This window comes from Mus caroli, unplaced genomic scaffold, assembly GCF_978045245.1.
Source record: "Mus caroli unplaced genomic scaffold, Mus_caroli_1 scaffold_15, whole genome shotgun sequence".
Taxonomy (NCBI): Eukaryota; Metazoa; Chordata; class Mammalia; order Rodentia; family Muridae; genus Mus; species Mus caroli.
In genome coordinates this window covers 30,466,262-30,494,058 of record NW_028227270.1, presented here as the reverse complement: position 1 = coordinate 30,494,058, position 27,797 = coordinate 30,466,262, and the positions used below count along the sequence as shown (strand labels likewise).

At 43.5% G+C, this 27,797-nt stretch overlaps 1 protein-coding gene across 1 annotated transcript; it reads right to left on the bottom strand.

Moving 5' to 3' along the window:
* Positions 1-1,337: 1,337 nt before the first annotated feature.
* Positions 1,338-27,120, bottom strand: LOC110308511 (V-type proton ATPase subunit S1-like protein). Its single transcript, XM_021180952.3, has 7 exons — positions 26,973-27,120; positions 17,660-17,700; positions 17,331-17,392; positions 16,486-16,703; positions 8,886-8,936; positions 4,442-4,682; positions 1,338-1,741 (listed from the first exon to the last, which is right to left on the bottom strand). Exons 1-7 carry the CDS (start codon positions 27,065-27,067, stop codon positions 1,439-1,441), a joined length of 1,011 nt encoding a protein of 336 aa, XP_021036611.1. The 5' UTR covers positions 27,068-27,120; the 3' UTR covers positions 1,338-1,438.
* Between the last annotated feature and the right edge of the window lie 677 nt (positions 27,121-27,797).

Sequence of the window (27,797 nt, the reverse complement as noted above, 5' to 3'; positions counted from 1 at the left end):
TGGAAGAGTGTTCTTACTAAGCCTCGGTCATGCACAGACTCAGGAGAGGGAGATACAATGCCCTTCTTAACTTTGCCAGCTCTGTCACAAGGAAAGGTCACTGCAGCTTTGGAGAGATGGAGAATGAGCCAATCTTCAGATCTTCTAAGACCTGAAAAGGAGGATCCGTGAGGAAGAATGTGGTAGTAAGAACACATGTGGTGGCTCCAGGATTTCTACTAAGAAAGGGGTTAGGACACACTCTCACTGGATGGGAATTAGAGGGCTTGTCCCACAAGAGGGGTTGTACAGCATGTACACTCTTCATCAGAGGTTCACATGATAGTCTACAAAAGTCTGTCACACACAGTGAGGCCAGCCTGGGCCCACAGCCAGACAGGAAGAACACAACTATCACACCTACCACACAGCATGGGCTGTGCTACCAAGGCCTTGTCCTGAAAGCTTAGAGTATAATGCTCTGTCACAAAGAGACAGCAGCTTTCCAGAGAAAGAGAGAAATAGAAAACTACTTTTTAAGATGATATTCAAGCCGGGCGGTGGTGGCGCACGCCTTTAATCCCAGCACTTGGGAGGCAGAGGCAGGCGGATTTCTGAGTTCGAGGCCAGCCTGGTCTACAAAGTGAGTTCCAGGACAGCCAGGGCTACACAGAGAAACCCTGTCTCGAAAAACCAAAAAAAAAAAGATGATATTCAACATAATTTCTGGGGGGGGGGAGTGTAAATTGTGTTCTAAAAACTTAAAAGATCTGAACTTTTCCTGTCAACTTTCTCTCCCCTTCTCTAGCTCTTATGTCAGGGTTTCTATAATATGAGGAGCGAAATGTTTATTTACTTTATGACTATAAATCAGTATCAGGGTTCATCCCTGAAAAAAAGTCAGGACAGCAACTCAGACAGAACCAGAGTCTACAGGCAGGAGTTGATACAGAGGCCATGGAAGGGTGCTGCCTGTTGGCTTGCTCCTCATGACTTGCTCAGCCTACATTCTTATAGAACCCAGGATGCACCACACCATTCACCATGGGCTGGGTTCTCCCCATCAATCACCAATTACAAAAATGCTCTACACTCTTGCCTACAGCTCAGTCTTATGGAGGCATTTTCTCAGTTGAGGTTCCCTCCTCTTAATGACTATAGCTTGGGTCAAGCTGACATAAAACTAGCCAGGACATTCCCTTTCTTCATCTTTTTCTTCACTATGTCCAGGCACTTTTGGAAAACAGTGGTACTTACCTCTGTGGAATCCCTTGAGATAGTTTTTCACTACCCTAGACCTACCTAGCAAAGCCAACAAATGCTAAAAAAACCAACTCATTGCCAAGGTTTTTCCTTTTCTCTTTTTTTAATCAAACAATTCACAAGTCAGACATCACAAAAGAGAACAGAGTCTTTCGGAGATGGCTTGGCCTTGGTGAGGGGACAGAAACTCGTGCCGTTAAATGTAGATTTTGCAGATCTGTTGGTTCCTTAGCTCATAACATTCGGCTCCCTGGCTCCCCAGAAGTTCCTTCTCCTCTCCTGTGTCCAGCGCCCTCAGAGACGGGAAGTGGGCAGGAGAGGTGATGAACTCGTAATGACGGTCCAGATAGCGCAGGTAGATGAGCATATGCAGCGCATAGGCCAGCACCAGCAACAGAATCAGAGACATGGCCAGACCGATCAGAATAGCCGGTGAGAAGGAAGAGCTGCAGTCTCGGGCCTGAGCAAACTGTGCCCCCTTGATGGAGAAGCCTTGGATCTGTCCACACAAAGAAAAGAACAGAAGTAACCTATGCATTCCCTCAATTGTGTCAATTCACACTGTGTTAGTGGTTCTGGGCCCCAATTCACCAAATTTTACATGCTGTGGTTAGTTTTCATTACCAACTTTCCATAACTGGAACAACCTAAGAAGAGAATGTCAGAGAAGGACTATATCAGATTCTCTGTGGGCATGTCTAGCGGGAGGGGATCATCTTGATTATGCAAATATAATGTGTGAAGATCGAGCCCACTGCAGGTGGCACCATTCCCTAGGCTCACATCCCAGACTGTATAAACACCAAGTAAGTGACCTGAGGACTAGGTATGCATGCAGCTATGCTCTTGACTATGGATGTAGCTGTCTGCTTCACGTTTGTGCTGCCTTGATTTCCTGTACTGATGGGCTAGAACCTGGAATTGTGAGTCAAATAAAGTGTTTCTCCCTTAAATAATCTTTACATCAGGGTACTGTAGCAAGAAAATGAGAAAAGGAGCTAGGACACATTTCACACCCTATTGTAGGATAGTTGGAGTACGTGATCTGATAAATATGATTCTGCTCACTCAGACAATGAAGTTTTGTCTGTTTTGAGGGCTCACAGTATAGCACAGGCTGACCCCAAACTTACTGTCTTTCCCCTGCCTCATCTCCATGTGTGCTGGAATCATAGACAGGAGCCATCATCCCTGGCTGGAAACTTGATTTGCAAAGAAAACTGACCAACCATTCTGGGATGGATCAGCTGTGACAACTAAAACTGAAACGAAACTTCTTTTAATCTGATTTTTAGAACTATTTGAATTCATATAAAATAGCATGTCTGCTATGTCTCTAACTCCAAGGAAGTTCTGGGTTTGGTAAGTATGGTGTGTGATGTCATTGACAGGGAGTGGTTGGAAAGCATCTCTCAGGGAGGACATGAGTCCTGGCCTGGTAAAAACCCAAACTGAGGCACACACTGAAGGCTTTGTATATACCAGATACTGCTGACCCAACTGAGCCTTCATAGCAGCCCATGGGCAAGTGACTATTTTACTGTAGCTTAAAGAAGAGCCTGGGGCTCGGGAAAGTTCTGTAACTCACCTGGAGTCACACAGCAGAAAGCGTGTGGTAATAAAATTTACACATGAGAAACCTGATTTCATACACATGTGGCTTCATAGGACTCCACAGCTTTTGGTATTGTCTATCTCTTTCCTTGTCACTACCATAGAAGGCTGTATGTGGGTCATATGCAAATACCATGCCATTGTATATAAGGGGCTTGAGAATTTGTGGCTTTGGTAACTATGGAAGGAATTAGGGTCTGCAACCAATCTCTTGGGCCTACCAAGGGACAAATGTTTATTCTACAAGAAAAGCCAGCAAACCTGCAGAGTGGACAGCATTCTCCTGCGGACATTCCTCTCCCCTGGCCTGAGCTTGCATCCATGCTTCTGTTTACATTCTTGGTGCTTCCACAAAGCTAGCATGCACATTCACTGTGAGGAAGGCAGTTTCATGCGTGCAGGTTACACAATCCTGAGGAGGAATGTGCTTCTTACAGGAAGTTCTCTGGGGTCTCGGGGGCCCTGTGAATACATACTGGGGTGCTCCTCCCTTCTGCTGCTGCTCCAAAGCCTCAAAGCCAAACTACTGTGCCTTGCTCAGCCAGCACAGAGGTCAATCCTGTGAGTCTGCGAACCAGTCATCCCTGATGGCTGCAAAGTCCTCCTCTGACCTCTCTTCATTCGAAACCCTCATCCCTGGTCTTTGAGCAAGTATTTGTTTTATTATTTCAGCTACAAAATGTACATAACATAAAATGGGTTGTCTTAACCACTAGCACATGCTGGTATAAGTGCCATTGTCATTCCATGCCTGGAATGGTCCTGAGTATTGCACACATACGAAGTCACGTACTTTCTACATGGATGGAGACAGGCCATATATGGACAAGGTGAAGTAAACTAGCCATGTGGCAGAGGGGGGATTTTAAAATCCTATCTGCCTGACTTCCAAAATGCGTGTTATTCCCTTCTTCCCCTTGGCCTTTCATCATCGCTATGCCTCCTCCAAGCGGAGAGAAATATACATGAATCTATACACCCATGTAAATAAAGAACAAGCGGGAACATGCCCCTATAAGGGATGTGCAATGCCATGCATGCTGCTTCAGTGAGTAAGACAGGCCACAGGTAAACAAGATTAGAGGGACTTGAGAGAATGTCTCTCAGCTGGGATGCTGGCTGCAAAGGCGCCTGTCGTGCTCACATGTGTTTCTCCCAGGTTTTCAAGCTCTCTGGGCTATTTTTGATGGCTGATGATTCCATTCCCAGGCTGTCAACACTGTCTTTCCCACTTCAAATGTACTTCTTATCTGCCCTGATAAGATCGCTGTTTGCTCCCCCAGAAGGGCTCTCCTCACAGAGCTCTGGGCCCAGGAAATGTCAGTCACCAGGCTTCAGCCACAGCTGCACTAGGGTTTAGATAAGTACCTGGTAAGTGGGTAAACAGGAAAGTAAACGCGAGCCCTGGAGGGCTCAGGCAGAAGAAATTCTCCATCCTGCTCCATCTCACATCTCAGAAGACCCAGAATAAACCAACACTACCTTAAAGGTACTGCACGGACACTCTTCCTTAAGCGTCTTGTTTTTGGGTTGCTTAAACTGAGTTTCTTTGGCACCAAGTAAAGAGTGCGTTTTAGTTTATTACCTGGAAATCAATAAACGTGACCTCCCACAGGCTTGTCACATCATCTGAGCTGCTAAGCAACAGGAGGGCATCATTCCGCCGCAGGCTGCTGACGCGTTGGCAGCGGTAGGAGTAAGTTGACAGAGCATATATACCGGTTGCGTTAAAAGTTGCTTGCACCGAATTGTTGAAGATTATCTCGACGCGGTGTAAACTAAACCAACTCTGGCTGGCCAGCTTGTTGTAATTGGTTAGGGTGAACCTGAAAAGGATCGAACATTAAGTGTTAGCTGGAGCGTTTTTTTTGTTTTTTGTTTTTTTTTTTAACTGTCTCAAGTCGGGCGTCATTCGTGAACAGTACAATGGCGCCCTCTTTTGTCAGGCTGTGGAATTGGGAAGAGGCTTTTCCGGAGCCAAACAAGAGCCAGGTTGGTAAGAAGGCACGTGATTGGGAACAAGAAAAAGAATAATACAAAAATCCTCCAGGGACGAAGGGGGAGGGCGCTTTTTTATTTTCTTTTCTAAGAATCAAATTGTATGTATATTATTGCAGGTTATGTTCATTATCAAATTTAATTAAAACTTAAGTGTATATTAACACAGAATTAGTCATAAAATAATAGCAATAGGTTTCTTACATTATCCCAGTGTCATATATGAGGAATTGAGTCTAGGGGGACAAAACCACTTGCCTAGTTTCTCTCCGATGTTGTGTTTAAACTGCCTGTCAGATTCAACCTGAGACCATCAACCTCACCACTAACGATTAACGTGGAACATTCTCTCGTCATGAAAAAGTATATTGTATTTGTGATAATTTTATTTTAAAAGATGAGACATTACATAGAAAAATTCAAGACTGACAGGATTAGAACATTGGTAGTAATTGGAAATACTGGTTGAATTATCAATTATTTTCTTGTTCTTATAGCTCAATATTTCTGATCTTCCTGTTCTTGTGGATTCTCCTTATTTTATTTGTGTTCATGGAGAATCCTGGGAGCTGAGGTAGAAAGAACACTTCTGAACAATCTAATTCTAGGTAGAGGAGGCTGGGTGCTGACACTCTCCATGACACGGATGGGATGCAGTCAGCCCTGTTTGTTAGGGTGAGGGGTCTGGGTTCACTAGAGATTCACCATGACCATAAATATACTTTAATAACCAGAGTCTTTTCATTTAAGGACTGACACCCAGGGTGGGGCCAGGACTGCACCCGAGAGCCATCCCAAGATGCAGCCCCTAGTCATGTCAGGCCAAGGCTTACAAAGTCAAAACCCACCAGACTACATGCATCTGTCTGTGTAGGCAGGCTCTAATTTTAAAATATATGTCTTACAGTTGCCCTAGTCATCTTTTTCAGCAGAGTAAGCAAGTTTGATTATGAAAGCAGGAAGAGCAGCTAGTTTTATGGCCCACCGTCTTTCTAGAACAGCAAATTTTACAAGCTCAGTCAATTTAGGAATAGTCTTCAATGTCTGGGGGAAGGGGAGTGAACTGCTAGGGTACAGCTTGTGCAAGTTACAAGGGACTATGTGCTAGAAGCATTTTTTTTCTTTTTTGGTCTAAGCATAGCAAGTATAAACAGTTGGGGTTTCTAATGCTATGATAAGAAACACCATGACCTAAATCAACTTGGGGAGGTAACTTCCCGGATAACCACACAGCACTGAGGTAAATCAAGGCAGGAACTCTAGCAAGTTGGGAACCTAGTGACAGGAGCTGATGCAGAGGCCATGGAAGTATGCTGTTTACTAGCTTGCTCCCCATGGCTTACTCAGCCTGCTTTCTTGTAGAACCCAGGACAACCAGCCCAGTGATGGCTGGGCCCTCCAACATCAATCACTAAGGAGCCTTGCCCACAGACCACCCTTAAGGAGAGTGCCTTTTCTCAATTGTGGTTCCCTCTGCTCAGTTATGTCTAGCTTTGTGTCATGTTAACAAAAAACCAACCATAGCACAGCCCTCTTTGGTCAGAAAGGCTTTTAAGGAGAGAGGATAGGCAGATGAAAGTTGGGCAAGTGACTCAAATGGTAAGACATAGAGGGATTATGGACATAAATGTCACATACCTTTATCCTACCTGAAGAGGAGGAGAAGAAGGAAAAGGACAGGAGGAGGGGAGAGAAGAAGAGGGAGAGGAAGAGAGGGAGGAGGATGGGGAGGAGGAGCAGGGGGAAAGGGGAAAGAGGAGGAGGGGGAAGAGGAGGGGAAGAGGAGGAGTAAATGAGGGGAAAGAGGAGAAAGAGGGGGCAGAAGGGGAGGGGGAAGAGGAAGAGGGGAAGAGGGAGAGATGGAAAAAGGAGGAGGGGAGTGGAGGAGGGAAAAGAGGAGAATTTACAAAGGTATTTTCTACAAATCAAAGGTGCTTCGTGTTTCTAAATCAAATGCACACATCTGTTCCATTACTGTCTTAGTCAGGGTTTCTATTCCTGCACAAACATCATGACCAAGAAACAAGTTGGGGAGGAAAGGGTTTATTCAGCTTACACTTCCATAAGGCTGTTAAGGAAGTCAGGACTGGAACTCAAGCAGGTCAGGAAGCAGAAGCTGATGCAGAGGCCATGGAGGGATGTTCCTTACTGGCTTGCTTCCCCTGGCTTGCTCAGCCTGCTCTCTTATAGAACCCAAGACTACCAGCCCAGGGATGGCACCACCCACAAGGGGCCTTTCCCCCTTGATCACAAATTGAGAAAATGCCTTACAGTTGGATCTCATGGAGGTGTTTCCTCAACTGAAGCTCCTTTCTCTGTGATAACTCCAGCTGTGTCAAGTTGACACAAAACTAGCCAGTACAGTTACCTAGTGGATTCTGCTTCCTCATGAAGATTCTTTGAAGGGCTGAGCGTGTAGCTTAGTGTTAGAGTGCTTATCTAGCAAGCACAAGGCCTCGGGTTAATTACCAACAACCAGGAGAATATTTCTCTGAAGGATGGTAGTGTCCATGTTCTAGTTTATGCTCTGTGAAGCATTAGCATCCTATGGTATGGGGGCACTTGTCCTGAGGGACAAAGCTGTTCGTGGTCAAACTCAGATACACTGAATTCATTATAAGAAGGCAGTTTTCCTTAAAAACTCATCTTTTGGGGTGTTTGAATAAATAGTTATGCTGTGAGTTTTTTGAGGGAAAGGCGGGCTGTGTAGTCACTCTCAAACAAGCCTGAACACAGAAACTTTTATTGGAGACTCATAAGTATTTCTACATGGCCAAAGTGTACCACAGAACAGAGCTCAGGAGAGGAGAGAGCGCCTGCCATAGCATCCCCTGATGAACACACATGTGCTCATCTCATTAAAAAGTTCATCCTGTAAGAAGGGAAGGCCTGTCCTGTGTGCGCATGCACATGTGTGTGCATTCGTGTGAGACCTGAAAACAACCCCAGGTGCTGTTCATCGGAAGCTGCCCATCTCTTTTCATTTTCATTTTTTTTTTTAAGACAGAGCTCTCCTTGTCCTCTATGGCCAGTGATACCCACAGGCCTACCTGTCCCCACTTTCCCAGTACTGGGGTTATAAGCAACCACCATACCCAGCTATTTTTAACATAGGTTTAACATGGGAACATACTCAGGTCCTTCTGCCTACATTGAGTGCACTGTACGGGGGGAAATTATGCCCTCAAATGTCTTGATCACCAACTGCTGGAAAATACAGATATTTCTTTTATTCAAAGAAAAATATTGAAACAGGGTCTTACTATGTAGCATCGGTTTGTCTGCAATTCATTGTTTACCAGGCTGGCCTCAAGCTGACCGATATCTGCCTGCGTGCTGGGATTAGAGGGACGTGCTACCCAACACATGATGAACAGTTTTTGCTTTTGAGTTTGTTGATTACTGGCTACCAAGATAAACCACTATCTGTAGATGCAGCTTTCTATCATAAACAGTGAAAAACGGAGGCCTTTACTGACTGTCTTACTGGGGCATTAGGACAGCAAAGATCTCTTCATGGTAGTTCAATAGTGAGAGTCTCATAAGAAGCTACAATGAATCACCTTAAAACAGAGCCTGAAGCCTACTGGGCTCTTCTGCATTACTCTTTGTTCTGGGGAAAGGACCAGATTCCCGGGTTCATGTCCTCCTCTTAAACCCCTCACTGGAGAGCATGAGTGTTTAGGTGGTAGGTTAAAAGAAATCAATAGTGATAGTGATGGTAATGATGGAGGAGGTGGTGGTGGTGGTGATGATGCAATGATGGTGATGATGATGATAATAAAAGCTTTGCTACAGATTCCCTTACCTGCTGATTTCTGAGAGCCCTGAGACACGTTTGGACTTCGTTGTATAGTAAGCATTCCTACAGGATCTCATCAGACACGGCCACTGACCTCTCGGTGTGCTTAGACATGGAATCTAATGTGTCCCAGGATGAGCACAGGCCTGGCCCTTGACACTCACAGGAGAGTGAGTAAATTAAACAGAGAATACTATATCTGGCATGCTAAACCTATAATGCTACCTACCTTATGTCAATATCCTTGGGATCTTCATCATCACCAAACTTTAAAGACAACCTAAGAAAATGGAAACAATAGCGTTCATCAAAACAGGAATGGCTCAGACGGCAAGATGGCTCAGCTGGTGGGATCACCTGCCTCCAAGCCCGACGACCTGTGATCTGGTGGAAGGAGGGAACTGACTCCTGGAAGTTCTCCTCTTACCTCCACACAGGCACTATGTCATGAGCACACACACACACCTACATGTGAGTAGGCACAAGAGCACACCTGCACACACACACATACACAGAGAAAGAGAGACAGAGACAGAGAGACAGAGAGATATCAAATAAATAACTGTAATAAAAAACTTTATTATTAGGAATAATTGACTCCACACAGACACTCAAAAAAAAAAAAAAAAAAAGATACTTCAGAACAGGTCATGGAACTCAGCGTGACACCTAAAACCAAAATTTATATCAGAAACCTAGAATATTTATACAGCCTTGGATAGGTAATACAGGAGCCATAAAACATGATGATAAACTGGATTTTTATTACAATAAATAAGTTTTACTTCATAAATGGACCCATTAAGAAAATAAAAAAAATAAAAAACAAGTAAAATATACAAAAATGAAGAAAAGAGAAAAAGAAAGAAATCAAAACAGAGCTCTGGCTGATGGTGCATGCGTGTGACGCCAGCACTGAGAGCCAAGGGAGGGAGTCACAAACCAAGGCTCAAAAGTACCTGTCACTGCCCCCAGCACCAGGGGTCTCATGCCTCTGGGCTCTGAGGGCGTTTACTCTTGTGTACACAGAGAGAGAGAGAGAGAGAGAGAGAGAGACGGAGAGAGACAGAGAGACAGAGACAGAGATAGACAGAGACAGAGAGTCAAAAATAATAAAATTTAAAATATGCTCGGCATCATTAGGCATTAGTTAACCATAAAATAAGAACAAATTTACACACCATAGAACAGCAAACAGAATGATTACAGTGTCTTACAGCAAAGGTAGCTCACAACTTTGGGACCCGTATTTGTGCACACGTTTCTGAAGGGAAATACTAGCTTTCCTGAGTCAAAAGCAGATTAACCATTCCCTCGGGAGCCACAGCATCAGGGCTCTTGGCGCAGTCCACCCCCTGGGTAGCATGATGACAGCCAGACCTCATTTCACCCTTCCTGGGATCTGGGGTTTGTAGTGGAAGTCAGGAGTCCAGAGTTCATGTGGAGAGTTGGTGGCTTTTTCCTCTCCTCCTGAATATGACAGAAAAGCGTCTGGTCCCTTAGTGTTGGCAGATTCTCCTTGAGAGACGACCCTGGGCTGCCATCCAGGAGGTAAGTGGAAGAATTATAATCAACCTCTGGAGAGAAGCAGCTGGCTTGCCATGAAGGACATGAATGGCTGTGCATCTAGATTGTGTCTCATAAGTGTCTCCAGCAGGAGGATATGTCCCTTTGGCTCTCCAGCTCTTTGTGGTACAGACACATTGCCCTAAGGATGTAACTGTCTTACTAACTCCAAAGCTCATCCTTTAGCCCAAGGCCTGTGACTTTTGTTCAGAAAGTGTTAACCACAGAGAGACTTTCAGAAGGACTTTCTTCTCAGTCTCACACTGATGAGGACACGAAGCAAGTGGGAAAGGCAGAATGGGTTGGTGCTGCTCGCCCACTCAGAAAGTAGAGGCCAAAGGATCAGGTGTTCAAGGCCAGCCTCAACTACAGAGCAAATCTGAAGCCAACTTTAAATATAAGAGACCCTGTCTCAAAATCAGGGGCTCTCTTTTTAAAGTTTGGAGCCAGGCACGATGTTGCACTCCTATAATACCATCACTGGGAAAACTGAGGCAGCAGTATTGCCATGAGCTAAGGCCATACCACACTATGTAGTACATTCTAAGCTAGCCTTGCTGCAGTGTGTTGTTGGGCATTGGGCTATATATACGAAGACAGTCTGGTCTCCAGTCCAGCTGAGATGTTGAACCCCGGGGACTGGTGGTGATAATTCACCTACATGGCACGATAGGCGTTCCCTCATGCTCCTGGAACTCTGGTTCCTGTAGAAGTTACCACCCCCACCCCCCACACACAGCCCCCATAAGAGAAGCATGGCTAGTAGTCATATAGGCAATGTCCCAAGCTTCTGACCTTCAAGCTAAACTCCTCCCCAGTTACCTAGCAACAGAAAAGATAGCAGCATACTTTAAAAGGGGCTGTTTGGCTCTCCTCGATCTCTCACTCCTCTCTCCTCTTTGTCTTCTCCTCTCCTCTCTCTTCCTCTCTCTCCCTCTTATTCTCTAGCCTTTTTTCTCTGTCTCTGCCTCTCTCTCTCTCTGTCTCTCTCTCCTTTCCTCCTTATTTCCTCTTAGCCATGGCTGGCCTCTTTCTTTTCTATCTTCTCTCTTTCCCCCTGCCTTTCTATAATAAAGCTCTAAAACCATAGACAGTTTCTATTCATCTGCACTTACTTTCGCCTGTGTGGAAACCTCTCTCCCATAGCCCCGGGGCACAGGGTGTTGTCCCGGGCCCCTTGGTTTCAGAGACTACCCCTTGTCCACCCCCTGTCGAGTGGGTCAGAGGCCTAGATGCCCACCTGGGGCCAAGTGGAAAGCGTCTGGCAGCCCTCCCGAATCCCCCTGCTCAGAGCATAGGAGGAACTCTGGCCAGGCACTGGCTATCCTCCCCCCCCCCTTCCTTCCCTATCCCTCACAGTCCCCACAGTGTATGACCCAAACGTTTTTTAAATTAAAATTTAGCAGTTTCATAGACTGTTAATTATGCCTATATGATATGGTTTAGCCTTTCTACTCCTACATGGAAAAATAATGACAAAAATACATTCTGCCACAATGACTTGTGCAAGAATGTTCATAACTATCTTAAAAGTTACATAAATGAGAGTAGCGAAGTTCTATCATCAATGGGTCAATGGATAATTAAGTTGTCATATAACCATACATGGGAATATTACTTGGCAATGAAAAAGAGCATTGCGCTGATCATAGAATATTGCCTAAGTCATTATATTAAGTGAAAGAAGCCACACTTTAAAAAGAGAGCATACTATATAACCATACTTAAATAACCAATGGTTCCCTCAGGAGGTGGGAGTGACCCAGATGATAGATTACGATGGGTAACAAGCATATTTGAGGCATGATGAAAGTGTTTATGGTCTTGGTTGTGGTGATGATATTACATGTGTACCTCTGGTAATATGGCAAGTGATTGCATGATACACCTGAATATATGCAAGTTATTATTCTTCACTATATTTCTGTAAGGTTAGAAATATAAAAATGATGAGCAAGTGGTTATAATGGGAAAATATGAGAAATTTACATGTACAAAGAAGGCTGCCACTATATCAATAAAATATCTAAGAAGTAAAATAAAAGTCAGAACACCTTAGTGTGCCTTCAGAAACCAAAGAGCAAAATCAAATAGCATGGGGAGCGGAAGTCAGTGCCCTGTGACGTCAGCAACTTGACCTGCTTCCAAGGAACGGAAACATCAGTGGCCTCACTGAACCCTATCATAAACTCCTTATGGGGAAGGTGTGTGATGACCACAAGGCAAATCATATAACTGAGATTGATAACGTATGCCAGGTGTGGACAAAAATCTCTGTAGTTCTTCCAATGGACCACACTAGCTTGGTCACTCACAGGCTAAGCCTCAGAGCAAAGCCACTCCAAGTCATCCAGACGCAACCCACCAGGGGCTTCTGCCCCGTGGGCTTGGTTCCCACTGAAACTCAAAACCACACTGTGTTTTGGAGCAAAGAGCCTACGGCCTGATCTCAACCTAGCTAATTCACCATTCGGTCAGTGAGGCTGCTGCAGGTAGCGGATGCCATACCACTAACTAAGAACACAAAAATGGATAATACAACCCAGAGCAAGAGCAGAAAAAAGATTTCACGCCGTGCCCAGTTCTTACACATTTAAAACAGATTCTGAATTCTTTGCACTATAAATGTCCAGCCTCAAAATGTGCACAGATGCAGGCATTGTATTCTATTTGCAGGGTTTTCACTATTTAAAAAGACCTCCACAGCAAATCTGTCTGCCAAATTGCCTCTCCCTGAACGTTTTGTTTCCAAAAGCTAAAATATGGTCATATTTTTTTCAGTCTGGGCTTTTGGCCTCACATGGTTATATCTCCACTTGAGTTTCTCTGTTCTTTTGGCAACTCCTCCTCCGGTTCTCTCAAACACAAAGGCATGGCAAAGGCAGCCATTATTTTACAGAACTCAGAGGAATCACCATCCAGGGGTCTTACCAGCTGGAACGAAAACCCCTCACATCCTGGGAAGAAGACCCTGGCCTACTCTCTAGGTGTGGGTACACCCAGGCTGCCTGCAAACTCACGTGAGCCAGGCTGCAGGAGATGGGGGCTGCTTACCCCGGGATCACACTTGAGTCTATTTCTAGGATGGCGACTAGGAAGATAATATTATCAGTGCCTGCTCAATACCTGGCTTATGCACTATAAAAACCAAGACACGTGGCTGGAGGAAGGACTCCTCAGATCAGAGAGAGCACTTGACGCTCTTCCAAAGGACTTGAGTTCAGGTCCCAGCACCTAGATCATGTGGCTAAGAGCAGGTTATAACTCCAGCCTCAGGGGATTCATTCAGCACACTCTTGTCACCTCTGCAGGCACCTGAACACACACCTGCACACAGAGAGACACATCACATAAATTAAAAAGTAAGGTAATCTTAAATCTTATTTTAAAGCAAGCAGAAAGCCCCGTGGCCTCCCTGTGTGTGGTTAGGCAGCACTCCATTGGGCTTGTTGTTGGTATTAAGGAGAAAGGGCCACGGCTTTGAACAGTACCTGACAAGTCCTTTGGAGCCTATACTTGGATGTCCTCATCTGTTTAACCCTGTGAGATAGGACCAAGAGGAAGTTGGGAGTGAATCTCTTTTAAAGACACTGTAGAACCCCAGTGCTTCCAGTAAGTTTCATAGCCTTGTTCAGCCTGATTTCATATGACCTATTGGAGAGCCACTGGGATGACCACCAGATGTGTAGACCTCACCATCTCTAGCCTTCAGTAAGTGCACAAAGGCTGTCAGCTACAACAAAAAGTTACCACCATCTCCATCTGGCGTGTGACAAGCCCATGGGACCTAATGGCACACATATCTCTGGCAGAACTGGACCTGCAAGACAAGTCTTGGTTTTCTTTCCAGGCGTAGTTTCCACTGATGAGTAAAGTCTCCATAACCCAGTAAAAAGTTGTGCAGCCTGATCTTCCCACCACCCCCTAACGTCAGGATGAGTGGAATGGAGGCTCACCAGCCAGCTCTGGGCAAGCATGCTTATCCCCAGGCAATCAGTCTCGCGCCACACAACTGACCACAAATAAAGAGCCCAGTAGGGAAATAATTAGAGCCTGGGAAAAAAGTCCTGAGCCCTCAGCAGTATGAGCTTCTCATCAGTAGTCCTTGATAGTTGTGTTGTAACAAGTGAAATAAATGTAGATGAATTCTTAAAAGTTCCCTAAATCTTGTAATTATTATAATTCCTTAAGTCCCTATTAGGAGAGTCATCCTGATAGGTAAGATGCCTAATATCCTTTATCAAAAAAATCCATTTCCACCCATCATCAAGAACTTTTAACAAGAAACAAGGGTCAGGAATAAGCCAGCAATTCCAGCCATACAGTATAAAGTATAAAAAGAATGCACACGAAAGAACATACATAATATGTTACAATTCATGCAAAGTATCCTAACCATCACAGGCCAGAACAAGAGAAAAAAAAATCTTCCAAAAGCACCCACTGTACCAACAAATATTAAATGGGGTTTGTGGGACACAAATTGAACAGCTCAGATTCCTAGACCAAAACAACAGAAAAGCAAAACCAAAAACAATTGAAAGATTTGGATGGCTGAAAAGCAGAGAATTTTCTGGAAGTGATCTCCTCTCAGTGGGGACATTTACTTAATCTGCTTCTCTCAAACCAAAGCCAATGCATCTGTTCACTCTCGAATGCTCAAACAGTGAGTCTCTGAAATGTGACCAATTGTCCTCTTACGCAACCAACGCTGGAATTGGCCATGTTCGATAATTCGAGAATCTCTCACCATGACCAAACACGAAATCTAGTCCTGAGTAAATAGGCTTTCCTGAGTCACCCGCTCAGACATGTACACCCTGCTATGCTGTTCATTTCATGGTAAGAACAGGGTACTTGGGTTCTTAACATTTGGAGTTGAGGCCAAGCCTGAAAATAAGCTTTTTTCCCTTCCTTCCTCCCTTCTTTCTGTTCTTCCTTCCTTTCTTCTTCCTCCAAACAATCCAGGCTCTTGTCAGTGTTCATGATTGCCTTTCATAATAGAGAACAAGAACACATTGTAGAAGATATCACGTAGCTCATAGTATGATACAAAGAAAGCAAGCTAGAACCTAGCTGGAAACCTCCATGCTGGTTAGCTTTCAAAAGTCCTCTGGCTGCTCAGGAAGTAAAGGTTTCCTTGATCTAGCCCAGTTGTGAACCCTGCAACCAAAACACCAACCTTCTGGACGAGACGCACCTACCTGTTCAATAATGGCATGACTATTGTGAAGGTAACTAACTACCCTTTGATTGGGGTAGTACCATGGGAGGAGGTACCCATGCCTGGTATAAGGCAAGCCAACAATCCAGGACTGGGGATATCATAGGGCCACTGGGTAATTTAGTATTATTGTCTAATTAAATTGATATATTATCAAACTTTCTTCTAAATATGGACATGCTCATAGACAAACTTTTCTCTCCTTTCTTCCTGTGGTGGTTTGAATGTGCTTGGCCCATGAGAAGTGGCACTATTATGAGTGTGGCCGTTAGAGGAAGTGTGTTACTGTGGGGGTGGGTTTGGCAGTCTGCTAGTGCTCAAGCTCCTCCCAGTGTAGAAGAGACCCTCCTCCTGGGTACCAGGGGAAGAGACTCTCCTTCTGGCTGCCTTCGGATCCAAATATAGAACTATTGGCCCCTTCAGTGCCTCCAGCACCATGTCTGCCTGCATGGTGCCATGCTTCTGCCATGATGATAATGGACTGAACCTCTGAAACTATAAGCCAGCCCCAATTAAATGTTTTCTTTTATAAGACTTGTCTTGGTCATAGTGTCTCTTCACAGCAGTGGAAACCCTAAGACCATTCCTTCCTTCCTTCCTTCCTTCCTTCCTTCCTTCCTTCCTTCCTTCCTTCCTTCCTTCTTTTCTTCCTTCCTTCCTTCTCTCCTTCCTTTTTAGAATGAATTAGAAACTTTCACTTTTAAAACCTACAGAAATAAAACTAATCAAACACTCTCCAGTGGAATTCACATGCAGAAATGTTTGCACAGACAAAATGTACTTGTTGGATTAAAAAAAGAAAATGAAAGAAGATTCAGTGATTGGTTAGGTAGGTGAATGGGTAGAGGACGGATCTGGTAACAGTTGGGGGTGCTATGATCAAAGCAAGTTGTATGAAATTCCTGGAAAAACTAATGAAATATTTTTTAAGTTAATTTGTGACTTGTTTTTTGACTAGGATGACAAAAGAAAACAAGCTGGCTTGTCACACTGGATTATGCAGAGCCTCTAAGACTTACTCACAGGAACACTCACTTACGTGGCACTTTCCTCGCTGCAGTTAGAGTTGCCAGTGTCCACTGTAGTGTTCTGACCAAGTGCTTCATCTGTGAGGTCCAGCCATGTCTGATTCTTAAATTTAACTGTGATTCTTTTAGTCCAAAAGAGGATGCAGGGAATCCCATCCCTGGAGAACTTAACAGGGTTGTGATGGCTGAACATACTCCAGGGTTTGTTGCTCAGATTGTAGTTAAAAGTCTGATTAATCAAATAAAAGAAATTTTAGAGACAAATTTGTGTCCTTGGAATCAAAGTCTTCCAACAGATAAGAAGGTTAATTCATATCCTGTAATAATGGGCACATGTTATATATTTACTTAAAATACAGTGCTAAGGCTAGAGCAGTTATTCCAGGGTAAATGCAAATGAAAGAAACACAGGAGAGAGCAGTGAGTTCCCGGATAGTAAAAGAAGCACTTGCTGCAGTCCCTGAGGGAAAACTAGAAAACTGAACACTGTGAGGAAAGCATGAGAGGGTAAGTACAATTAAAACTGAATAGCCAGGCAGTGGTGGCTCACGCCTTTAATCCCAGCACTAGGGTGGCAGAAGCAGGTGGATTTCTGAGTTCGAGGCCAGCCTGGTCTACAGAGTGAGTTCCAGGACAGCCAGGGCTACACAGAGAAACCCTGTCTCGAAAAAAACTAAAAAAACAAAAAACAACAACAACAAAAAAACTATATGGTTTTCTCAACTACCCAGAGTTCAAGTAAGATTGTTATGTTAATAATTAACATAACTAATGTGTATACATTCAGAGTAGCTCTAAGAGCATTGAAAGTCGTGTATGTTCCTTAGGTTAAGGTTTAATGTACCAACAGCCATACCTGTGCAATGGGTATCCTTGTGAAATTCTGTACTGGTTTCACCTCTCCACTATTCTTTTGACCTGTCAAATAAATAATGATGTGAGCACCAAGGCAGGATGCTCACATCCAGTTTGTTAACATGATTGAATGATGCTAATGAGCCAACCACTGGACTAGATCCTGTTTGTGCCTGCTTTGGCTTATCATTAAAGATGCCCCAGTTTAAAAGGTTTTTATTCCAGGAGGAATTCTAAGTGAAAACAACACAGGGGAGGGACGTGTACCCCAGAAAAGGCCTTTCTTTATCCCTGCCCCCAGGAAACCAAAAGGGCAATCCCAAGTCTTACCATTCCGTACAACCACTTCTTTACTGGAAGACTCTTGAGAACTGAAATTAGAAATAGAGTTTTAAATGCAAAGCAAACATCTGTAGTGGAGGCTTCACAGGAAGTTTTGAGAAGCCGTCTCAGCTGTGTCCATCTCGCCAGGAAGCACACTGTGACCGCTCAGAGCGAAATATTTTTAGCCATGGATTTCTGATTTAAATAAGACACACCCTCTCCAAACAAAATACAGAAAATATAGAAATTTCTGAAAATTTTCTACTTTTATGGATCAATTGTGATCCTTACTTGTGGGACCCTTAAAGGCAGCCTGGTTCCTAGACACCAGGCCCCTGACATGAGGCCACAGCTCTCCACTCCATAGGTCTGTGACTATCAGTCATGGAAGGGCAACACCCAAGCCCCTCCACAGGTAGAGGACACAACCACAGATCACATAGCCTGAAGACAGATCTTCATTTTAATGAGGTACTTAAAGGCCTGAAGGGCTTAGCCCATTAAGCTGTCCTTCCCAGACACTCCTCCCTGCAAAAGGTATTTAACCTCAGGCCCACCCTGAGAAAGTGGGGTAGGGTTTCACTCAACACAACTCTCCGCCATAACAATAAATGCTTTAAAACCATGGATTGCCTTTTTTCATCGGGACCCACTGTGGGGAGCAACGGAGCAGGCCTTCATCTAAAGAGCTTGCTGCTAATCTCTCGAAGATGGCCTCTCAGAGCTCTCAGCCATGGTCTCCACCAAGCCAAGGCAGGCAAGCCAAGGACTCTCTCATCCCCGAGGGACCCAGCCGGAGCTCTCCTTCTGCCCTTTTCCCTTCGACCCCCAGGCTAGATCCAGCCTATGGTGACCTCCACTCCCGTTCTCAGCATCCATTGGTGTCTGTGGTGCCTGTGGTGCCAAGAGTCTGAGAACCTGACATCCTCGGTCTGGGAATCCCCCAGCCAACTCTGGCAGTCTGTGGGGACCTCAGACTGCACTTCCCCACCCTCGAGCTGACACTCACTGGAGATTTAAGACAGCCAACTTGCGTACCAAGCAGTGAGCTATCTACCAAGCTTTAACCAATAACGAAAACATAATAATATGCAATGCATTATTTGTCAATGAAATTTTTCTCATACCGTGCTGTTACTTTGTGATAGCCAAAATATTCAATATTCAATTTTAATTTTTAAAAGGCAAATTAAGCCACCAATGGTGGTGCACGCCTTTAATCCCAGCACTTGGGAGGCAGAGGCAGGCGGATTTCTGAGTTCGAGGCCAGCCTGGTCTACAGAGTGAATTCCAGGACAAATATATACATATTTGAGAGAGAGAGAGAGAGAGAGAGAGAGAGAGAGAGAGAGAGAGAGAGCATTTTGTTTTTCAGTGTGTAATTTTTGGACTTCAGCATGTATGACAAATATTTTACCTATGCTGTCATATATATTTTGACACAATGAGTTTCGTCATGATGACTTCACACATATTCCTAATCGCACATATTTATGGTGTGGTTTAGGATAGCAAAAACTCTTCTCAAGGATAAAAGTACCTTGGGTGGAATCACCATGCCTGACCTAAAGCTTTACTACAGAGCAATTGTGATAAAAACTGCATGGTACTGGTATAGTAACAGACAAGTAGACCAATGGAATAGAATTGAAGACCCAGAAATGAACCCACACACCTATGGTCACTTGATCTTCTCCAAGGGAGCTAAAACCATCCAGTGGAAGAAAGACAGCATTTTCAACAAATGGTGCTGGCACAACTGGTGGTTATCATGTAGAAGAATGTGAATCGATCCATTCCTATCTCCTTGTACTAAGGTCAAATCTAAGTGGATCAAGGAACTTCACATAAAACTAGAGACACTGAAACTTATAGAGGAGAAAGTGGGGAAAAGCCTCAAAGATATGGGCACAGGGGAAAAATTCCTGAATAGAACAGCAATGGCTTGTGCTGTAAGATCAAGGATTGACAAATGGGACCTCATGAAACTGCAAAGCTTCTGCAAGGCAAAAGACACCGTCAATATGACAAAAAGGCCACCAACAGATTGGGAAAGGATCTTTACCTATCTTAAATCAGATAGGGGACTAATATCCAATATATATAAAGAACTCAAGAGGGTGGACTCCAGAAAATCAAATAACCCCATTAAAAAATGGGGCTCAGAGCTAAACAAAGAATTCTCACCTGAGGAATACCGAATGGCTGAGAAGCACCTAAAAAAATGTTCAACATCCTTAATCATCAGAGAAATGCAAATCAAAACAACCCTGAGATTCCATCTCACACCAGTCAGAATGGCTAAGATCAAAAATTCAGGTGACAGCAGATGCTGGTGTGGATGTGGAGAAAGAGGAACACTCCTCCATTGTTGGTGGGATTGCAAGCTTGTGCAACCACTCTGGAAATCAGTCTGGCGGTTCCTCAGAAAATTGGACATAGTACTACTGAGGATCCAGCAATACCTCTCCTGGGCATATATCCAGAAGATGTCCCAACCAGTAAGAAGGACACATGCTCCGTTATGTTCATAGCAGCCTTATTTATAATAGCCAGAAGCTGGAAAGAACCCAGATGCCCCTCAACAGAGGAGTGGATTAAAAAAAATGTGGTACATTTACACAATGGAGTACTACTCAGCTATTTAAAAAAAATGAATTTATGAAATTCCTAGGCAAATGGTTGGACCTGGAAGGCATCATCCTGAGTGAGGTAACACAATCACAAAAGAACTCAAATGATATGTACTCACTGATAAGTGGATATTAGCCCAGAAACTTAGGATACCCAAGATATAAGATACAATTTGTTAAACACATGAAACTGAAGAAGAATGAAGACCAAAGTGTGGAAACTTTGCCCCTTCTTAGAATTGGAAACAATCATCCATTGAAGGAGTTACAGAGACAAAGTTTGGAGCTGAGAGAAAAGGATGGACCATCTAGAGACTGCCATATCCAGGGATCCATCCCATAATTAGCCTCCAAACAATGACAGCATTGCATACACTAGCAAGCGTTTGCTGCAAGGACCCTGATATAGCTGTCTCTTGTGAGACTATGCTGGGGCCTAGCAAACACAGAAGTGGATGCTCACTGTCAGCTATTGGATGGATCACAGGGCTCCCAATGGAGGAGCTGGAGAAAGTACCCAAGGAGCTAAAGGGACCTGCAACCCTATAGGTGGTACAACATTATGAACTAACCAGAACCCCGGAGCTCTTGACTCTAGCTGCATATGCATCAAAAGATGGCCTAGTCGGCCATCACTGGAAAGAGAGGACCATTGGACACACAAACTTTATATGCCCCAGTACAGGGGAATGCCAGGGCCAAAAAAAAAAAAAATGGGAATGGGTGGGTAGGGAAGTGGGGGGGAGGGTGTGGGGGACTTTTGGGATAGCATTGGAAATGTAAATGAGGAAAAGATGTAATAAAAAAAATATAATAAATAAATAAATAAATAAATAAATAAATGTCCTCCAATGGACACTGAGCAGACAGGTGGCAGCAGGTGGGTGACACAGACATCCTTAATGTGTGGTGGTTCTTACACAACCCAGTGGTGGTTCTCCCACACGCCCTCAGTATTTCTTTTGAGAACAGTGCTATAAAAAGAGCAACAGTTGCCCTTCCTGTTCTCAATTTCCTTGCTGAAGATGTGCCTCCTTGTTCCCCAATTACCCTTCATCTCAGCATCAGCCATCAGGCATGGACCCTCACCAGATCTGTGTCAACTCAGGCTTCTGGCCCTTGAGCTTCCAACACCATAAGAGAAATGAGCCTCTTCCCCACCCCACCCCCCACCCCCAAATAGCATGTGTAGAGTAATTCTTTATAGTAAACTCACTAACACAAATTTCTCCCACTGCGCTGACTTTCTAGGACAGTGGTTCTCAACATGTGGATTGAGATCCCTTTGAGGGGACACAGGACAGATGTCCTGCATATCGGATATTTACATTACAATTCATAATAGGGGCTGGGTGTGGTGGCGCACGCCTTTAATCCCAGCACTCAGGAGGCAGAAGCAGGCAGATTTCTGAGTTCGAAGCCAGCCTGGTCTACAGAGTGAGTTCCAGGACAGCCAGGGCTACACAGAGAAATCCTGTCTCGAAAAAAAAAAATTCATAACAGAAGCAAGATTACAGTTATGAAGCAGCAACAAAATAATTTGATGGTTGGAGTTACCATGACATGAGGCACTGCAGTAAAGGGACAGCAATAGGAAGGTTGAGAACCACTGCTCCAGGACATTACAGTGGATGGCTCTTTATTGTGAAGCTCTCTAACATGAATTTCTAAAGTAAAATGTTAGGATAGGAGATAGAGGAATGTTTTGTCATGTATTCCAAGCATATAAAAAAGTGCAGTACAGGGGATTAGAGAGCAGCTCAGTGAACACGTGTTGCTCTTCCAGAAGACAAGCCCTAGTCCTAAAACCCACATCAGGAAGGAGGCCCACAACTTCCGGACTCCTGACTCCAGGGGATCTAATGCCTCGGGCCTCCTCCAGTACCCATGCACACCCATATGCCAATGATTTAAAATAAAATAAATCTTTTTAGAAATGCAAGCCAAGACACACGTACCCCAACCCCCCATTCAGCCTTAGTGTCTCAGCCAATCTTCCTTCATACATAATTAACTAGAGCTAGTTACAAATTAAATACAGTATTCTAATTAGCTAGTGAAAATGTCTACAGGTGACAACTTTGAGGAAGTGTCTCCTACCTGCTCCTCACACATACATGTATGCTACAGTTTGTTCACCATTATGTACAGTATTCAAGTGTAATTTTTATACAGTAAACTGTATCCATGTAATGGGGTCAGCACCAGTGTTGCAGGAGCATAACCATGACACTAGAGCTACAACAGAGTTAAAGACTACCATTACCACTCACCAGAGGTTCTCCAAGCATCGCCACAGTGTGCCCGTCACCATCCACCTTTCATCCCAAGCGCATAGACTGGTTCTCCTTTTGTATGAGTTTTCATTTTACAGAATTGTAAATTAATAGTCACATAAAATGTATCCCTTATCTGGTTTCTTTTACTCTTAACACATGACTTTGGAATTTATGAACACTATTTCTTCTCTCAGGGTTTTATTCTAATCCATTTCTAGGAAATACCTCACTGGATAGATAGATAGATAGATAGATAGATAGATAGATAGATAGATAGATAGATAGATAGAACACATTGTATCTGTCTTACACACTTTCACGTTTTACAGGCATGTGTGATGTTTGTAGCTTGGGACTTGACAAGATTTAAGAGCTTTCATATGTACCAGTTTGCGTGGAATGTTTTATTTATTTATTGTTGCAGTGCGGGGAGTGAACCTAGTGCTTCCTTCACACAAGGCGTGCGTTCTGCGGCTTAGCCACACACAGCCTAGGAGACATGTCTGTTAAGTCCCTCATGGAAGGGGTTGGCATGAGTCAGTCCTCGGAGGCCATGTTAAGTCCCTCATGGAAGGGGTTGGCATAAGTCAGTCCTCGAAGGCCAATCTTATTCTCGTGAACTTGGGGGCACTGAGAAATTTAATTTCCTGAGCAATGTGTGTCTTACGTAAAACATCTCTACCTACCTAACCTCCAAATCCTGCCATGTGAGTTGAAACATCGCTGAATATACGAAAGAAGTGCTAACAAGCAGAAAACACTTTCTGGAGAGCCAAAGCTTTTTCATACACACACACGCGCACACACATACAACTTTAAATTTTCTTCAGTTTAAATGTTATTCACAAGCTATATGTCATAATACCAACTTGTATATTCAATTTTTAAGTGTCTTCAGTTTAAAAAAAAAACATAGAACTGATAAAGTAGATTTTACCTAGGAATAATAAAATGTACGGAGTCAATTGGGAATTCCTAGCTTATAGAGGAGTTTATGGAATACTTGTGACTATAAGTATTTTAATGAATGAACAAGTCATAATACCATTAAACTGCTTCATCTATTTGAGACTTTAGTCTATTAATCAAATTTCTCCATGTGTTTGTTAATGAAGGACTTAAAGTAAACAAAGAAGTTCACTTCCATTTTAATGCATCTCTGGTCAAACCATACAAAAATCATGTCATTTTTAAAAAATATTTATTTATTTATTTACTATGTAAACAGTGTTCTCCCTGCATGTATGCCTACAGGCCAGAAGAGAGCACCAGAACCCATTACAGATGGTTGTGAGCCACCATGTGGTTGCTGGGAATTCAACTCAGGACCTCTGAAAGAACAGCCAGCAGCACTCTTAACCTCTGAGCCATCTCTCCAGCCCCAATAATGTCATTCTTGATCAATATACTGCAGTGCAGACAGGCTTTACACAGAACCCTAAGTCTGAGCAAGTGAGATTTTGTTAGAAATTTGATCTCAACCAAAACAAAATATGCATCCCTATGTAATATCTGAATGATAGGAAAAACTAACAGCTGTCCACAACTCTCTATGTGAACAGATCGAGAAACACTTGTGTAAATAATTAAATTTAGATTGGCCTAGTAGCCCAAGCCTGCAATGGCAGCTATTCAAGAGTCTAAAGCAGGAGAATCAAAAACTCATTTTCTTCTGAGTCTACACAGGGTACTCAAAACCAGCTTGGGCAACTAAATAAGGCCCTTTCATAAAATATAGTTCTAAATGGCTAGACATCATAATGAAACCTCATATGTATAATTAATATAACAAAAATATTTTTAAGTGACTATGGGCCTGGGGAGATAACTCATCGGTTAAGCATGTGGGCCTGAGTTCAAGTCCCAGAACCCATGTTAGAAAGCCGGCCATGGAATCATATATTTGTAATCTTAGCACTTGGGAGGCAGAAACAAGAGGAGACCAGGGACTCAGTGTCCAGCCAGCTCAGCTAAATTAGCAAGATTCAGATCAGCGAAGAGACCTTGTCTCAAACACACAAGCTAGAATAGATTGACATCAGAGGGAGTTCCAGGCCAGGCAGGGCTGTACAGTGAGAGGTCCATCTCAGACAAACAAAAGAACCAATCCAACTTTCCAAAAAGAATGAATGGTGACTTTCACTCTTTTCTTTTACAGGATTGTTTTCCTTTTATGTGTGTGTTTACATATGTGTATAAGGTGTGGGCATGTGTGTATACAGAGGCCAGAGGAGGGGGCCAGGGGTCTTCCCCCATAGCCTTCCGCCTTGCTCCCTTGAAGTGGGCTTTCTCACCCAACCTGGAGCTCACTGCTTTGCAGCTAGGCTGGTAGCCAGAAAACTCCAAAGTCTTCGTCCCTTCTTCACTCACAGTAGGGCTGGGGTTACAGGCACACATGGCCAACGCTTGCTTTTCTAACTGGATGCTGAAGTCTGAAGTCGGGCCTTCACTTTTACACTGCAAGAATGCTCTTACCCACAGAGCCATCTCATGCCCCAGTATGTCCCACACCACTCTTCAGCTTAGGAAATGTGTATAGCATTAACCTGCTGTCATCTCTCCTAGGGAGAGCCCTACAGAGTTAAAAGATCATTTCAGATCCATGATGTGACAGAACATTTACAAAATAGGAATTACCGGTTCCCTCATGGTGAGTTAGCATGTATTACTGGATTAGAATGGCCACCTACACGACTTAACGTACACTTTGTTAATGTTCAAATTATCGCACAGAATAATGGGTTTCATTTTTAGACTGTCAGACATAATTTGCTTTCACTGACTGTCCTCCCGGCTCTGTTCCCACGCCCACACCACCACCCATCTCCTCTTTCTTCCCCAAAGCCCCTTCCTCTCTAGGACACATGTACTCAGTCACCTCCTCTCTGTGCTCCTCCCCAACCCTCCCTTTAGTCCTCCCATTTTCCTTTCATGATCCCTTTTCTAGTTTCATGACCTACACTGTTCGGTCCCCCCACACTTATATTAAAATCTAGGATCTGCCTAAGAGAGAAAACAAGCTGTATTTCTGCTTCTAAGTCAGAGATGCTACCTAATAGCTCAGTTACACCCATTTTCTTGCAAATGTCATCATTTCTTTCTTTAGGATGAAATAAAATTTTATTGCATATACATATCACATTTTCCATATGTACTAGTTAGTAACATGTAGATATTATAACTATCTGGAAGAGTATAGCTGTTTATATAATTTCTAAGATCTATGATGCTCCTGAAACTAAAATTATATATATCTTGCTCTAATAAAAGCAGAATTTGATTTTTTTAAATTTTGACATTTTTTTTTTTTGCCATTATAAGAAATACAAAAAACCACTTATTTCTATGTAAACTGGGTGGAGTACGGTTTATAGACTTGGATAGAGCTCAGTGATACAGCACTTGCTTAGCATTCACAAGGCCCTAAACTTTATTGCTCAGTAGCACAAAAGTGCAGGATTCCATGATATTATAAAGCCAGGTTCGTGCTCATAATCCCAGACCTTGGAACCTGGTAGGAGGTCAGAAGTTCAAGGCCACTGTTGGCTATAGGCAGATTCAAGGTCAGCCTGGGCTTTAAGAGACCTGTCCCAAACAAAACAAAGTAGCATTTAACCACCGAAGACATTTAAGCCATGTCCTATCTAAAAGTGACCTTCAATGAAAGCACCAATTAATTTAGGGAGAGAAAAGAACAGAACATGTTTAATGTCTATCCTTAAAGCTGTTATCAGCTGCTGACTTAGGAGTTCTTCAAGGAGCTTTGCCAGATCAACCTGCTTGCTGCTGGGCTCTGTGTTCGCACGAATGTCCCCAGTGCATTTGGTGAGATGGCACATCATGAATAATTGGGGAATAAGACATACAGTGGCTGCGGTTGAGATTCTAAATATACTTTTTTAGAGACAAGTGTGTATTCCTTTGTAAGATATAGAAAGAAAACAGACAAGAAAACAAAAACGGTGCTTGTTAATTGCAAGGGCTGTCCTAAACCATCGGCACCTTCTATTAATCAGTGCGACTTAACATCATTTCCTTGGGCTCACAGGTTACGCATCCCTAAGGTCTCCACTCATAATTATGACAGGAGACACTGTGAACTTAGCCCCTATTTATAAACATAAAAGAAACCGGAACCAGGTCTGATCTGAGAGTCGGTTAAGCAGTGGTATATTTAACACAAATGCAGTGTTTCTTAGTGTTTTGAACAATAGTCCTTGCCTCTTACAATAAAAGTCTAGTATAATAAATACTGTCGTTAGCTGTATGGTATAACCTAGCTTATACATTTTTGAACCATAAATAAATGCAGGAACGTAACTCTATAAAGAAAGAACAGAACATCTAATATCACACTTGCACCGAGGTTCACAAACACATCGCGTTAAAGGATGGGCCGTTACTCACCCTACATTCTTCCTGGCAAGTATCTGATCCAAACTGACTGAAAACACCATACATAAGAACAAAAGTGAGAAACTAAACAAGAGTTTTCTTCCCATCAAGAAGTGTATGCTTCTTCAAGCCAAGCGCATCTGTTAATTTGTAGAGCAGAGCAGAGCAGAGGCTGGACTGTTCTTGCCAAGTGACTGACAGCACCTTCAGCCAATAAAAAGATAGCTTTCCCAGGATGCACTGGGGGTGGGGGTGGAGGGAGAGGAAGGAAGGCGAGGCCTGACAATGGCTCTATCTGAAGCACAGAGTTTTAACGCAGCATTTAGCTTTTCAATTATTCATTGCATTAAAGCATTAGGGAGCGGGTTTTAGAGAAAATGCATCGCTAGTGAGCCCTTTACGGGAAGTTGCCCTATTGAGTGACTGCTGCACACACTTAACTAAGGTTCTCATACTGCTTTCCAGAAAATGGTTGCCTTTCTCTCTCAAATCAACCAAGTATTTATTTTTCCAGACATTTTTAAGGTAAACTAGTTGGTAAAACATTCTCTAGAATTTACCTCTGTTTCCACACGTGTCCTAGGTCATAGTTCTCTGTTGAATGTGAACTTTCCATCTACCTGAGCGGGCTTGAGAGGGATACTGAGGACCTCTGGCTCTGGAGTTAGGAGCAGCTAAAGTCATGCCCGGTGGGATGGCTTTGAGAGCGTTCTACCGTAACAGCCAGCGAAGTTCTCCCTCCTGTGAAGGTTTTCTGTAGAATCAGGGGCAGGGGTGCTTTAAAGAATTGCCTCAGAGGGGAAGAGGAGGAGGTATGCGCACAGGACAACGACGCAT

Coding starts and splice junctions, on each gene's coding strand:
- LOC110308511 (XM_021180952.3), bottom strand. CDS start 27,067: ATGGGAAGAAAACTCTTGTTTAGTTTCTCACTTTTGTTCTTATGTATG. Junction 17,701..26,972: donor CTTGCCAGGAAGAATGTAGG/GTGAGTAACGGC, acceptor TTCTAATTTCAG/TTCTCAAGAGTCTTCCAGTA. Junction 17,393..17,659: donor AGAAGTGGTTGTACGGAATG/GTAAGACTTGGG, acceptor TTTATTTGACAG/GTCAAAAGAATAGTGGAGAG.